Below are 12,419 nucleotides of genomic sequence, written 5' to 3' on the forward strand. Positions count from 1 at the left end.
GATTTTCTGAAGCACTGGCTTTTATGAGTTGATGCAAGAGGATATGCAGCTCTAGAGCAGTTCACTCCTTTCCCATTCTCACCCCTCCTGCAGATGTGGTGATCACTTTCGACTGGTGACACTTTAGATGGAGCATAGTCTCCTTACACTTGCCTGGCAGTGGCTCATTAACTGCATGCTAATTGAAACTGAAAGTTTGTCAGATGATTCAATTCAGTTACATGTTAAATGGATTCAGTGCAGTAAGCATTACTGCTGTGATGAAAATCTCTGTGGAGTTGAGTTGTGAACTGATTTGGAGGGATTCAACGGCTTCATCAGTGGCTCTGAGAGATTGGCATCAGGAGAGCTGGCAGAAGTAGCCATGCTCCCAGCAAAGCAAATCCTGCTGTTCTCCTCTTTCACCCTAACAGCCTTAATTACTGCCCAGTGTGTTCCCTTTCCAGAACACATGTTAAATAGATAAATTTACTCTGGAGAGCTGAGAAGCTCAGAAGAAAATGAGAAGATTCAAAAGTCTGGTTTGAATTCTGTAATCTAAATGGCTTGAGAATGTTTACTTTCTTATCTCTCAGTGAATCAAGTGGTCAAAATTTTCCTGAAGTTGGACTGAAATGTAAACGTATGTTAAAAACCAAGTATATCTGCTTTAAATTGATGGACAAAATTTTCAAAATTTGCGTCCTCCGTAACTCATCTTTTATACTTGGCCACTAAAAAAGTCCCTCTTAAGTGAGCAATTTATTCAGTTTGCTGTACCTGCTTATGTGCTTGTTTTCTGCATGGAGCCAATTTTTATTGCTGAGTTATAAAACTCTTTGAAAATAGGGGCTTGTAATGGAAGCACTGACAGACCTTTAACTAGGTCAGTCTTATCTGCCTCCATTATCTTGGTCTATTTTCCTCACAGTCCCAGAATTTCAACGTGGGTATATTATTGAATTGTTCTTTCTTCAAAATGTCATGAATGTGCAGCATTAGAGAGTTTATCCAGATTTTGCAGTCATCTTTAAAAGTAAATTGAACTGTTATGTCGTATTTCAAGATTTTCTTGCTTATACAGTACATTTAGTCTGTAGCATGTCATTATGATACTAATACCAAAGTTTGGTTTTTCTCCTGCTAGTTTATTCTAATCTTGAATTCTGCTCTGTTTTTGGGGCTCCTTTTTGCATAAAATGACAAGGAATTCTTTTTTTTTTGTTTGTCCCATTCAGATGAAAAGCCATACCACTGCAACTTCTCTGAAGAGGAGGCTCCAATGGTAACATCTCAGTTGGATGAATTCCCGAAGCTGGGAAGCCGCAATGCCAGAGAAAATGAAGCCAGGGAATCTAAACCAGAGGTCCCTGCCTTGGTGTCAGCACTGGAGAGTGTCATCAAGGAGCCCTTTCTGAAATACCAAGATCTGAAAGGTTCTGCTGACAGGAAGATGCCAGCATTTCACCACAGCCAAGGGCTTCCTTGCTCCAGTCGCATTGCTAGCTTTGCTTTGGGTGTGGGCCAGACATCTTCAAACATCATCATGGACTTGAAAACATCACTTGAAGTGCAGGCTAGTCGTGCTAGAGAAAATTTGCTAGACTTGCACAGGGAACATCCTCTGATAGAAAAAGGTGCTGAAGCTCAAGAGGTAGCTCCACTCGATTTGAGTGAAAAATCAACAAGGGATAATTCATGCAATAAGAATTTGAACACATCTTTGCAGGCTGCTTTAATGGTCTACCCATGTCCTTTCTGCAGTCACAAGACCTACTACCCTGAAGTCTTATGGATGCACAAAAGAATTTTGCACAAAATCAGCTGTAACTCAATGGTACCCCCTTGGGTTCAACAGAATGGCTTCAAGAGTATTAAAAACAGCCTGGTCTTTCTGGCAAGGAGTGGGCGTACCGGCCCCCCTCCTGTTCTTGGTGGTAAGGAGTGCCAGCCTTTGCCCATTGCCAGATTTACGCGCACTCAAGTGCCAAGTGCATTGCCAGGGTCCAAAAGCAGCTCTCTTTCTGTTGGGATGACTGCCAAGTCTGGAAGTACACATCAGTCGAAGGACGGTCATGCCTTCAGCCACTGTGGTCCACGCTTACCAGGTCTGGATGGGTACAGACAGCCCAAGTTAAACCATTCCCAGGAGCAGTACAGCATAGCAGCACAACAAAAAAGTAAATATGAAGCAAATTCCAAACTTATGCAAATGGGAGCCTGTAGCAGAAGTGTAACACCTACTCAAACGGTCATATCCAGGCCTAGCACGCAGCCCACCAACAGCAAGCAGGTGGAGAAGTATGTGGTTCCCCAAGGAAGTACTAGTTTTGCCCCTCCAGGTAAGCACTGTGCGTCTGATTCCATGAAGGCCAAATTCAACCCACCGCCGCAGTATCATCCTCTGTGTAAAAGTGAGCAGTACGCTAAACATGAAGAGCCACTGGTGCCTCAGAGGGAGTCTCACGTGAAGGCTGGGAGTGAGATGAGGACATTGGCAAACTGCACAGCAGTAGCACGAGCAAGTCCACTGCTGCAGCCCCAGCCTAGCACCGCGGGAGTTTCTCCGGCTTTACACTCCAGCAAACAGGATCTGGGATCAGATGGGCACGAGAAACGTTTGGACATTTTAAATATTTTTAAAACATACATTCCAAAGGACCTTGCTTCATTGTACCAAACCTGCGGTGCCAACAGCCCTGTCCTGGATCACGCAGGTAAGATTTTCATAAGCCTCCATATCTGAGGACGCAGCTTGCTTGTTCCTGCTTTGTTCAGAGCCACAATACAGTTTCACAGTTTCTTCCTTCTCTCCCTTTAACAGTTGGGATTACAAGTTCATTGTTTTTATCATTTCTGGATAGGCTTGAATAGGTTTGTTTACTGATCTCTGACATTGCAGCATCCCCCCTTGTGCACTGTGTCACATTTCTGTTGCAGGTTAAATGTATCTGGAGTATTACTGTTCCTTTGTCCCCTCGCTTCAAGCAGGCTAAAGTTACACAGATGTGCTGTCACACAAAGATCCCCCTGATATGCTGGTGCTGGCACACATCATCATCTTTTTGCTTCGGGCAAAGTAAACATCCTCTGGGGCTTATCTGTGATGTTATTTTGGAGGTTTTGTTCAATTTCATCTGCAAACAAATCTTCCAACAACAGCAAGAGATAATAATTTGTCAGTATCCTTTGTCTTTCATGACAAAAGTCTTAAGATCTTCCTTGTCCATATCAAAAAGAGTGCTGTCATATTTTTCAAATTATTCTTTTGATCTTTTTGTATGTTTATAATTAAAAAGAGGTAGGGCCGAATATGTGCCTGCTAATTCACAGAAGCAGGAAAGGCAGTTGTGCAAATAGCCAGTTTAAACGTTCAGGGACTAAAGAAGTATCGGAGCTTTCTTTCTGTGTCTTGCCAGTCAACTGCCGTGTAAAAAGAAAGAAAAAAAGAAACCTATGTATTTGCATTTGAAACCATATTCTTCTGATCATTTGCCAGAAATAGTTTGTCTCAGTGGAAACTGAAAATCACACTAATCTATTGCTGTTGAGATGGGGCAGGGGTGTAGGGTGGGAGAATGGGAGCCATAGTTCCACCTCCCACCATTTGTAAAGTATCCTGTTTATTTGTACGCGTCTTCGCTTTGTAGAAGTTGTGCAAGAACTGAACCCCACGTGGAAAGAGCACGCATTCCAGACCAGCGTTGTAGTGTCCTCACCAAACATAATGCTCTCTGTTTTGTCACAAGCATGTGTGAAATGGAGCTTGTGACCCCATTTTGCAAGTGGGATGAAACCCAGGACGTTGGGAAGCTGGTAGTCTAAGGACAGCTATGGTCTAGTGTCCGGGAGGTCTGTGCAAGTTGACTGCTCTGGCAGCTGTGAGGCAAGGAATAAGCCATAGCGTTTGGTCAGGTCTTGGTGAAAGACCTTAGGGAGAAAACAGGAAGGCAAGATCTGTCTGAAATAGTCCATGAAGTGTACCTTTCAGCCACTCCATTGTCAGTTTTGCTCAATCATTTAAAAAGTAATGCTGTGTAGGAGCTGACTTTTTTTATTGAGTAGATCGTTTCACAGGTGCTTAGAGGCTGCGTGACGATAGTAACTTAACATCAGGCTCCTGGTTTTTGTTACGAAGCTGAGGAGGACGTGCCTAGTTTCTGAAACTGCAGAGTCCGTGTTCCTCTTTTTGTTCAGCTGACTTGGCTTTTGCCATCCTGGTGCCTAGGAATGTTATCTAAAATCCCTGCCCACTTCCTGCTCTAAATACCAGTTGATTGTTCCACCGTTAACTTGGGGTACATTCACATGGGTGCCCTCCTTGATGTTACTTAATAGTACACTGTGTTGGCCTGCTCAGAGAAATCTTACTGATCCAGTGGGCTGGAGGGAAGCAGTAAAAGCCAGGAACTAGATGCTGGCTTAGTGAATTCAGGCACCGGGAAAACCATGAGAAATGTTGGGGCAAAGTAAAGTAGGGGCAGGGTTTCCAAGGAGGTCTCTATTTGCTTGCTTTTTAAAAGAGGGGTTTTATTGCCAAAATGCTTTTTCCAGGCAGTGATTTCCAGAGACACTTTAACTGGAAGTTATTTAGTGCCCATCTCTGCTTTGAAATCTCTTCTTTCATTCCAGGTGTTCTACAGCAATCAAATTTTCGGAATTTGAAACCTCTTTTTTAATGTAGCTTGTCTTCATTTTATATACAACTTCCAGGTTGTTGATGGTTCTCCAAACCAATTGGCATGATGGCTCTTTTTCGTAGTACTAAAACAAAAACCTGCTGCAGGCAGAAGGAACGAGATCCTACCTACTGCAAACAGAGGAGGGTAAATGAACTTTGAAATAATGCAGCCCTAGACTGAGCCCTTTGCATCAGTATGCATCAAACAATTTAGTCTTAATATAACAGTCATGACATAAAGGACAAGCAAAAATCCCACTCCGGTGTACTATTTGTCACATTTTTTTTTCCCAAAAGACTTGGGTGTTTGGTAAACAACCTCATCTTGGATCACATTAGAGTATTTTAGCGTGTGGTAGTGCAGTGTTCAGCTTTAGAGAGACTGGATTTATTTCTGGGATCCTTCCTTTTACATTTGTGTTAGTTGTACGTACTACTGTCACGCAGCTGCAAACACAAAGCTTGCTACACTTAGGCTAGGTTTGGTTTACACTGCCCAGTCTTCTCAAATGCTCGTAGAGAGGATCTTACTGTTATATTTAATAGTGGTTATTTTATTCGTGATCGCCATATTAGGAAAGGATGGGTTATGGTAGCAGATGTACTCTTCCCCTGGGGCTTCTTTGAGACCAGCTTTGAGCATCACTTTTGCAGGAGCTCCCATACAGATAGTCACGTTCATTTACCTGAATTTGCTAACACCTGTAGTCATCCACCCTCTTTTGCTCACATGTAGGATAACCTGAGAGATGACTCATAGGGTTATTGTCTTGCGGCAATGATGCCCATCACCGAAACCTCTGAACTATCAACAGCCTTATGGTGCTCCTTAGGAAATGCAACAATGGCAAATATACCTGGAAGCAATCCATTCCTCCCACCTGCTTTTTAAATAACTACTGTGAAGTGAGTGCCAGGGAGGGGTTAGATGAAAGTCTTAACCCGCTCACCTTTGGTGTTTGTACAGGGTATGTTGGCTTGCAACAGAATCCTAAACCTTCCCTCGTGCACAGCTCAAGTGGGAGCAGTGCTTCCATGAAGGCTGTCAGATCGGGCCCATGATGACTGCTGAGACAAATGTATTCACCTTTCACAGGGAGAGACCTGGGGTCTACAGAGGTTAAATGTCTTTCCAGAGGTGGCAGAAAAACCACCTGAGGAACCCAGGTCTCCTGGGCTCCATGGGAGCTGCACTGCGGGTAGTGGAGCTGTGCTCTGCCTGTCCCTGCGTGTCCCAGCAGTTGGCATGGTGGTCCAGCAAAGGCTGTCTGGTCCGTCAACACGCTTCACGCAGCTTTGCTTTCAAGTTGGCAGGTGTAGTTCTGGCCAGTGAGGGGAAAATACTAGTAAAAGACCAGAAAATCTTCTTTAAACTTGACTGCCGTACAAGGCAAATCGGTGTCATTACAGTACGGTGAGGCTCTCATTGAAATTTATGTGATTTGGGGTGGGTGGGGTGGTGGTGTTCCTTTGAGGGGGGTGTATGTGTGATCTGGTTTTGTCCCTAAATCATGATCTTGTGTTTGACTGCCAGGAACTTAATTGCTGGGAGTGTGTTCAGCTGCATTATACAGACTGTGCTGCCATCTGCAGGAAGTGCTGTTATAAAAAGAGAAAATTTTGCTGCTTATAACATTTTGTGAGTGGGTTGGGGTTTTTTTGCAGCCAGTCATTCCAGTAGATGCTGTGGTGAAAATCATTGCAGGACACTGGGTGCCATACCAGCCGAGTAAACAGCAACTTGTCTTCTTTTCCATTCATTTTCAGGTACAGCATCTGTATTTCACATAAGCCCTCTGGCATCCAGCAGTTGATTTTTTTCAATTCTGGGGAGGTTTTTTGTTGCCACTTTTTTTTGTTCACAATTTTATTCTTTTTAAGTGCTGTAATGGGGGGAAAAAATGAAAGAAAAGCTGAAACTTCGCTTCCACTCACAACCATCTGAGAATTTCTTCAAAAGTCAAAGTATTCCACTGGCAAATGGAAACATCAACTCTTTGCTTCTGAGGAGGGCGTTTTACCAAAATAGAAAAGATGATGTTCAAACATACTTTATTTTTTTTTTTTTTAGTAATAAAAAAGCCCAATAAAAGTCAAATGTGTCTTTTTTGATCAGCAGCAAAAAGACAAAGACCAGCCCTTTAAGTCAGATGCTGTAAACTGACCTTTGGAGAAAAAGGAGAGGTTTGAGCGGTTTTCCACAAATGCTAATGGCCTAGAAAACATGTTTACCCAGGGCTGGGGGAAGGCTGCTGTGCTGCTATCAGCTCAAAATGTCCGGAATGACACTTTCATTCACAGATGTCTTTCGTCTGTGCCTCAGAGGTCTGGGGTCAAAGCAGCACCGGCAGGCAGGTAGGCAGGGGTGAAAGGTTTGATCAGTCTGCGATGGCTCCACTCGCTCTGCATTTGTCTCTGAGGTATTGCCGCCTGGGGGGGACAGTCGGGCTCTGGTCCTACTCACTTCCTATTATCCATGTGACTTGTCTCCGCCACGCTGGAGTCACTTTGATTTGCCTGATGTACTGCTTGACAAAGCTGGGTGATGGCTGAGAAGTGGATCCAGCTGCTCTGAAAAGCGCACACCTGACATGCCAGTCCTGGTGCGGGCACATCATGGGGAGCATTTTTTAATTCAATGTAATTTATGCATTCTTGCAGTCCTGTGTGTGCCTGGCCTGTCAGCCAGTGCCTAGATGAAGGCTGACAGTTGTCATCCAGGGCCTGAAGGTAGCCTCACATAATGACACATTAGACATACTAATGATGTTTTCTTCTGGCATAATGTTTTCTTCTCAACTTTCCTCTCTCCTCTCCCCCCCACCCCCTCCTCCCTCCCTCCCTCCTGACTACAGGGATGCTCAGGACACAAACACGCCAAGGAGACTGCGTCTGCAGAGAATGTGGAAAATGCTTTACCCAACCCAGTCACCTCAGGACTCACCAGAGGTCCCACACAGGTACCTTTTCACGCTCGCTCTTGCTTTCTCCCTTTCCCACTTCCGTGCTTTCGGATCCGGCTAACAAAATGCCAAGAATTACATTTCACATACCATGTTACCCTAAGTAATTCCAGTTCCTAAATCTAATAGACAGGTTTTTTATTTTTACGACTATTGCTCTTGTTCTCCGGATATTGCTTACCTGATCCCCGCCCGAACTCCATAAAATTGCAATGCATTTAAGATAAGTCTGTTTGCAAATGTTTTATTTTAATTAGAGAGTAGGGTACTCAGAAATGAATATGCTAATGAATTCTTTTGCCACCAGCACAAATTGAAATCAAAGTACCCCTTTCAGCACAACATAAGGCTTTGTTTTGCCTCATTGTTGCTGTTGACAGGAACATTTTTGCAGGAAACGAGATTTTTCCACAGACCGGTCAGCCCTAAAATGGGAAATCCCTACCAGCCATTTTTCACCTGGCGCGGTGTGTGGTTGAGACTGTAGGAGGCTAAAGCTAAAGCCACCAGTGTCGACAGACCTCCTGAGCATTGCATGAGACAGTGAGACTAGCGGGTTCCTTCTGAAAAGTGTGAATGATGCATACATAAGCCAGTCTGATGCAAAATGACAGAGGCCAAATGGTAAGTAATGCAAGAAGAGGGTCCCTTTACACATACACTGATAATTAATGTTGTCAGTGATTGCTTTCTTCAGTGCTGAAGTCTGAATTAAAAAGGGCAGTGGCCCTAGGCTGCCATTAGCACACTCTCTTACACTAAGTGTTACAGTAAATTGGTATTTTCCGGCCACAGGCTAGTAGCTGGTGTCTTTTTTTTGAACGTGCTTAATCTGTAATGGTCTCAAATAATGTACACACACTAACGAAGCTTGAATGTTCATCTGTTAACAAGCCCCCTTGTTCCCACAGTGGTATTTGAGTCTAATGGACTCCGAGGTACTGAAGTTCACACCACCTCCACAGACGCCCCAAAACAAGTATGTTTTACAATTAATTGGATGTTTGGTTTTTAATGTGGTAGCTGGGAAAAAGTTGCACAGTAGTACTCATCACTAAAGCACGGACCGTTTTATAACACGCATAAATTATAGTGGTGTTGCTTGATTTTTAGCTCTTAAATTTTTTAAGTGTTTTATCAAAGTCTCTTGTATAGAGTCAGTTAATTGTAAGGCAGGTAGTTAGTGTTTAAATAAACATGTTACTGTCTTACTGGGGACTGGGAGGAATAGGTAACTCTGTAACGCGCAGTGGTAATGTAATAGTGAGGTAGTACATGAAGAATTCCTAGAAATAATTTGCTTTTACATCTAAGGTGTTTTCTGCTGTAACAATACAATTAATGTTTAGTCTGTCTTTTTCTGAAGAGTATTTGTACCCTGATGCCCAGTATCTGCCCTTTGAAAAGCTCTCATCCTCCAGTTCTGTGGACTCTGTGTGATGGTGCGCTTTCCTGTTTCTAGTGTACAGTTTCCTGTCTTAACAAACGCTTCTCAGCACTCTGAATTATACATGACAAAGATGTTACATAGAAAACCATTAAAGTGAGTTTGTTTCGTGTATCTTCTATCTTTGGAGACCAGTGTTGTAACCCGGACCTTCCCACTCCATCTTCCAGTTTGGCAAGTGGGTTTCAGGGCACACTTTCTCATGGGCGTTTTTCTTTTATTGTGAAACTGCCTCCAGCGTCACTGACTTTTCCTTTCATCCACATCTTTAGTTTAATTTTGACTGCAGCACTTTCCCTGTCCTGTCTTTTACTGCACGATGGTGTGTGGTTTCAGCCATGCTTAAAGAATGCATCCCAATGTTAGTCCTGCCTTTGTGATGTTTAGGAGTTGGTTTCTACTTGCTCAGTAAACATCCTCACCAGGCACCGCCACATCGCAGAGTTCATGTGCAGCTCCCTTCGTGGGGACTCTTAGCACTTTCTTTGTTGCACTTGCGTCTTTCTGGCCCAAAGTCTACATGGGGAACCCAGCTGCTGCCACAGGAGTGTCTGAGTTGCTGTCAGACCATAGGAGTGGCCAACAACTCTCCTCATAAAGTTTTCAAGATGGCATAACACTTCAGTAGTTGCAGGCAATGTTTGCTTTGCTTTTGTGGGACATTAGCAGCAAAGTTACGCTAAGGTTGGAGAACTAGAAGAAAGCGCTGTCCTTATGATGCTTATCTAATAAAACTGCAAAGACATACTTCTGAGTAGAAGTATGTTACAGTGAAACGCTGCAGCTCTGCAAACTAGCTCAACTAATGTTTAGTTCTCATCAGTTTAGTAATGTAGGTTTAAGAAGCCTAAGCACCTTTAAAATGCTCTTCCATCTTTTCATGCTCATGATTTAGTCTCACGTAGTTGAGATTGGATTCTGAAGGCATCTGTGCTTTTCTTCCTTGAAAAGACAATGTAAGGTTAAAGTTGGAAGTACCTTTCAAAAAATTCTGAAATGCCTGTACCTATCCAGAAAGAGATGTGGCAGCTCAGTCCACATCTGGACTAATTTTGTAATTCCAGTTATATTACTGCACAATAAATTTTCTTATAATCTTGTCTTTGTGAACTATTGCTGTGCAAGATTTTATTGGCTAACTTCTTGGATGGCAATTGTACCTTGCTCTTGCAGTGTCAGTGCATGTCAGTCTGTCTTGAAAGTAGTTAATGAAGTTACAGCATCTCGTAATACAGCAGAATACTGGATAGGGGTTAGCTTCATGAATCATTTCATCGCTTGCCAGTTAGTATTTCTTCCACAGAAGCTGTGGTGTGATCACTTCTCCAGGAGATGGTTCCCTTCCTTTTGTCTTATTTGCTCTTCAGTATCAGCCTTTGTCTCAGGTTGTCAGCATCTGTGTCGGATAGGATTATTCAGTTGTCTGCTGTTCTGCTTGTTCCCATCACAAGTAGGCTTTGCGTTCCCCCGGAAGACTCCACCTGCACAGTCCCTGGGTGTTGGAGAGGGAATGTGCTCATTTCTACCTGCAGCTGTAGGGGCCTTTAGCAGCACTGAAACGAGCTTGCACTGAGAACGATGCCTGCAGCATTCTGGTAACATTATGATTTCCCACTTTAAGCATTGTCACTCGTGTCTTCATTTCGTTTCTTAATTGGGGACAGATCTATTCATGGAAGTTTATGGTGTACAGTCAGTTCAAGTTACAGAAGTGCCATGCACATGCTCCGAGCAAGAAACAATAGTTGCGAATGTACGGTAGCTTGAGAATGGAAGATGGGTTTTTTTTTAAATGTTAAGTGATTCATTTTACATGACGTTTCTTCCTCACAGGTAAAATATCTTCCCCGGAGTAGTCTGCTAAAGAATAAAAATATTAACATTAGTATTTCACAGTTCCCCCATTGCCTTCTGTAGTCAACCAGAAGATCATCTCTAAAGGTTTTCTCTATGAACAAATGTTAGGTAGGGCTTTTAAAGTCCCCCAGCACAGTAGCTTACAACAGTGCTACATTATAAAGTAGTTTTCTCACAGAATAATTCTAATTCCACATGTTAAAAATAGGGTCTGCATCCAGACTTTTTCAAAAATGAGCCAGTTAAATCTATATTTAGGTGTCTAAATAGGAAACCTACTTTAGGGTAGTGAACCACCAACAGGAGATGCAGGTGTTCAGCGTCACTGAAAAATAGGCCACCTATAGGGGTGTGTAAAGAAGATCATACACCCCCAGTTTTGATAATATTGGCACTGGGCTGTGTTTCATGCTTTGTTGTCAGCACCAATGGAATATAAACAAATCGTAGGGAATAAGATGTTCATTTCCTTCATAACATTATTTATTGTGGTTTCTTACTTCTACCTGAATGCTTTTTTTAAAAAAGGAGGATGTTTTTACATCAAATGAATTTCCCATGAACTTTGGAATATTTCCTACTCTTCTTTGTGTAAAGGACAAAAAATGCTCATTACATACCCCAAGTCAATACAATCTGTGCAAAGTCACGTAGAGTCTCTTGAAATGCTGCCATGTTAAACTTACTGAATATTCTGAATATTCTTATAAATGCTAAATATCCCAATATATACATAATTAAGCTTGCTTATCCAAAATGAATATGTATCTTAATTTGGAATACACTAAGCAGCACCCAAAGACCTGATTTAGTAGGCATGAATTCGGGGAGTGTACTCCGGTTGCTTATACATGGCAAGACAAAAGCTGTCTCCCCTTCAGAGGGGTCCCTGCAACTGGGTGTATCTCCAAGCTGCTGCAGCTCTCAAAGCAAAGTTTTCCTAAAGCAAAGGGTCACTGCAGGGACACTGCCTCCTGATGCTGCAGCATTGCACCCGGAAGGCCAACTCCCAAGCGTGTTCAGTAGCCCAGGAGTCAGTCTGTAGCCTGCTTTTGCAAAATGGTGACAGCAGCGGTAGCGATCTCTAGTACATATGCCTTGCATTTAACTTCTGCTGCTGCATTTTTAAAAACATAAAAACTTGGCCCGATTTAGGAATATAGTTTATCTTCTATCCGTGCTGTGTCAAACGTTGTGCTCTAGAAATTTTAAGGGGCAAGTAATTGGGTGTTCAAAAGGTATGATTTAGTGGTCAGCAATGAAGGAGGAGTTCCGTCTAATTGCGAGTTTATGTGTGTGAAGCATATTTTCAGTGCTGGAGGCAGAGACACCAAGTTCTCTGCCTTTTGTGCAAGTGAAACAAGTGAAACCTCCAAACTCCAACCTTTTCCTTCTCTCGAAAAACACCCTTTTACTCACAGAAAATAAATTAAAAGTTACAGTCCAGAAAAAAAATGGAACTGTTGGTATTGTGGGTATCTCTGGCTGAAGC

At 42.8% G+C, this 12,419-nt stretch overlaps 1 protein-coding gene across 3 annotated transcripts in view; it reads left to right on the top strand.

Annotated features, from left to right (window-relative positions):
* ZNF516 (zinc finger protein 516) overlaps positions 1-12,419 on the top strand; it is a 105,417-nt gene that overhangs the window by 87,212 nt on the left and 5,786 nt on the right. For 2 of the 3 annotated variants that reach the window (XM_040586818.1, XM_040586819.1), the window contains exons 3-4: positions 1,218-2,696; positions 7,516-7,620. In XM_040586818.1, coding sequence (XP_040442752.1) covers positions 1,218-2,696; positions 7,516-7,620 — 1,584 coding nt within the window. Of the gene's footprint in view, positions 1-1,217; positions 2,697-7,515; positions 7,621-8,534; positions 8,603-12,419 lie in introns of all 3 variants that reach the window. The other variant, XM_040586820.1, reaches the window with a different exon arrangement.

This window comes from Falco naumanni, chromosome 3 (genome assembly GCF_017639655.2).
Source record: "Falco naumanni isolate bFalNau1 chromosome 3, bFalNau1.pat, whole genome shotgun sequence".
NCBI lineage: Eukaryota > Metazoa > Chordata > Aves > Falconiformes > Falconidae > Falco > Falco naumanni.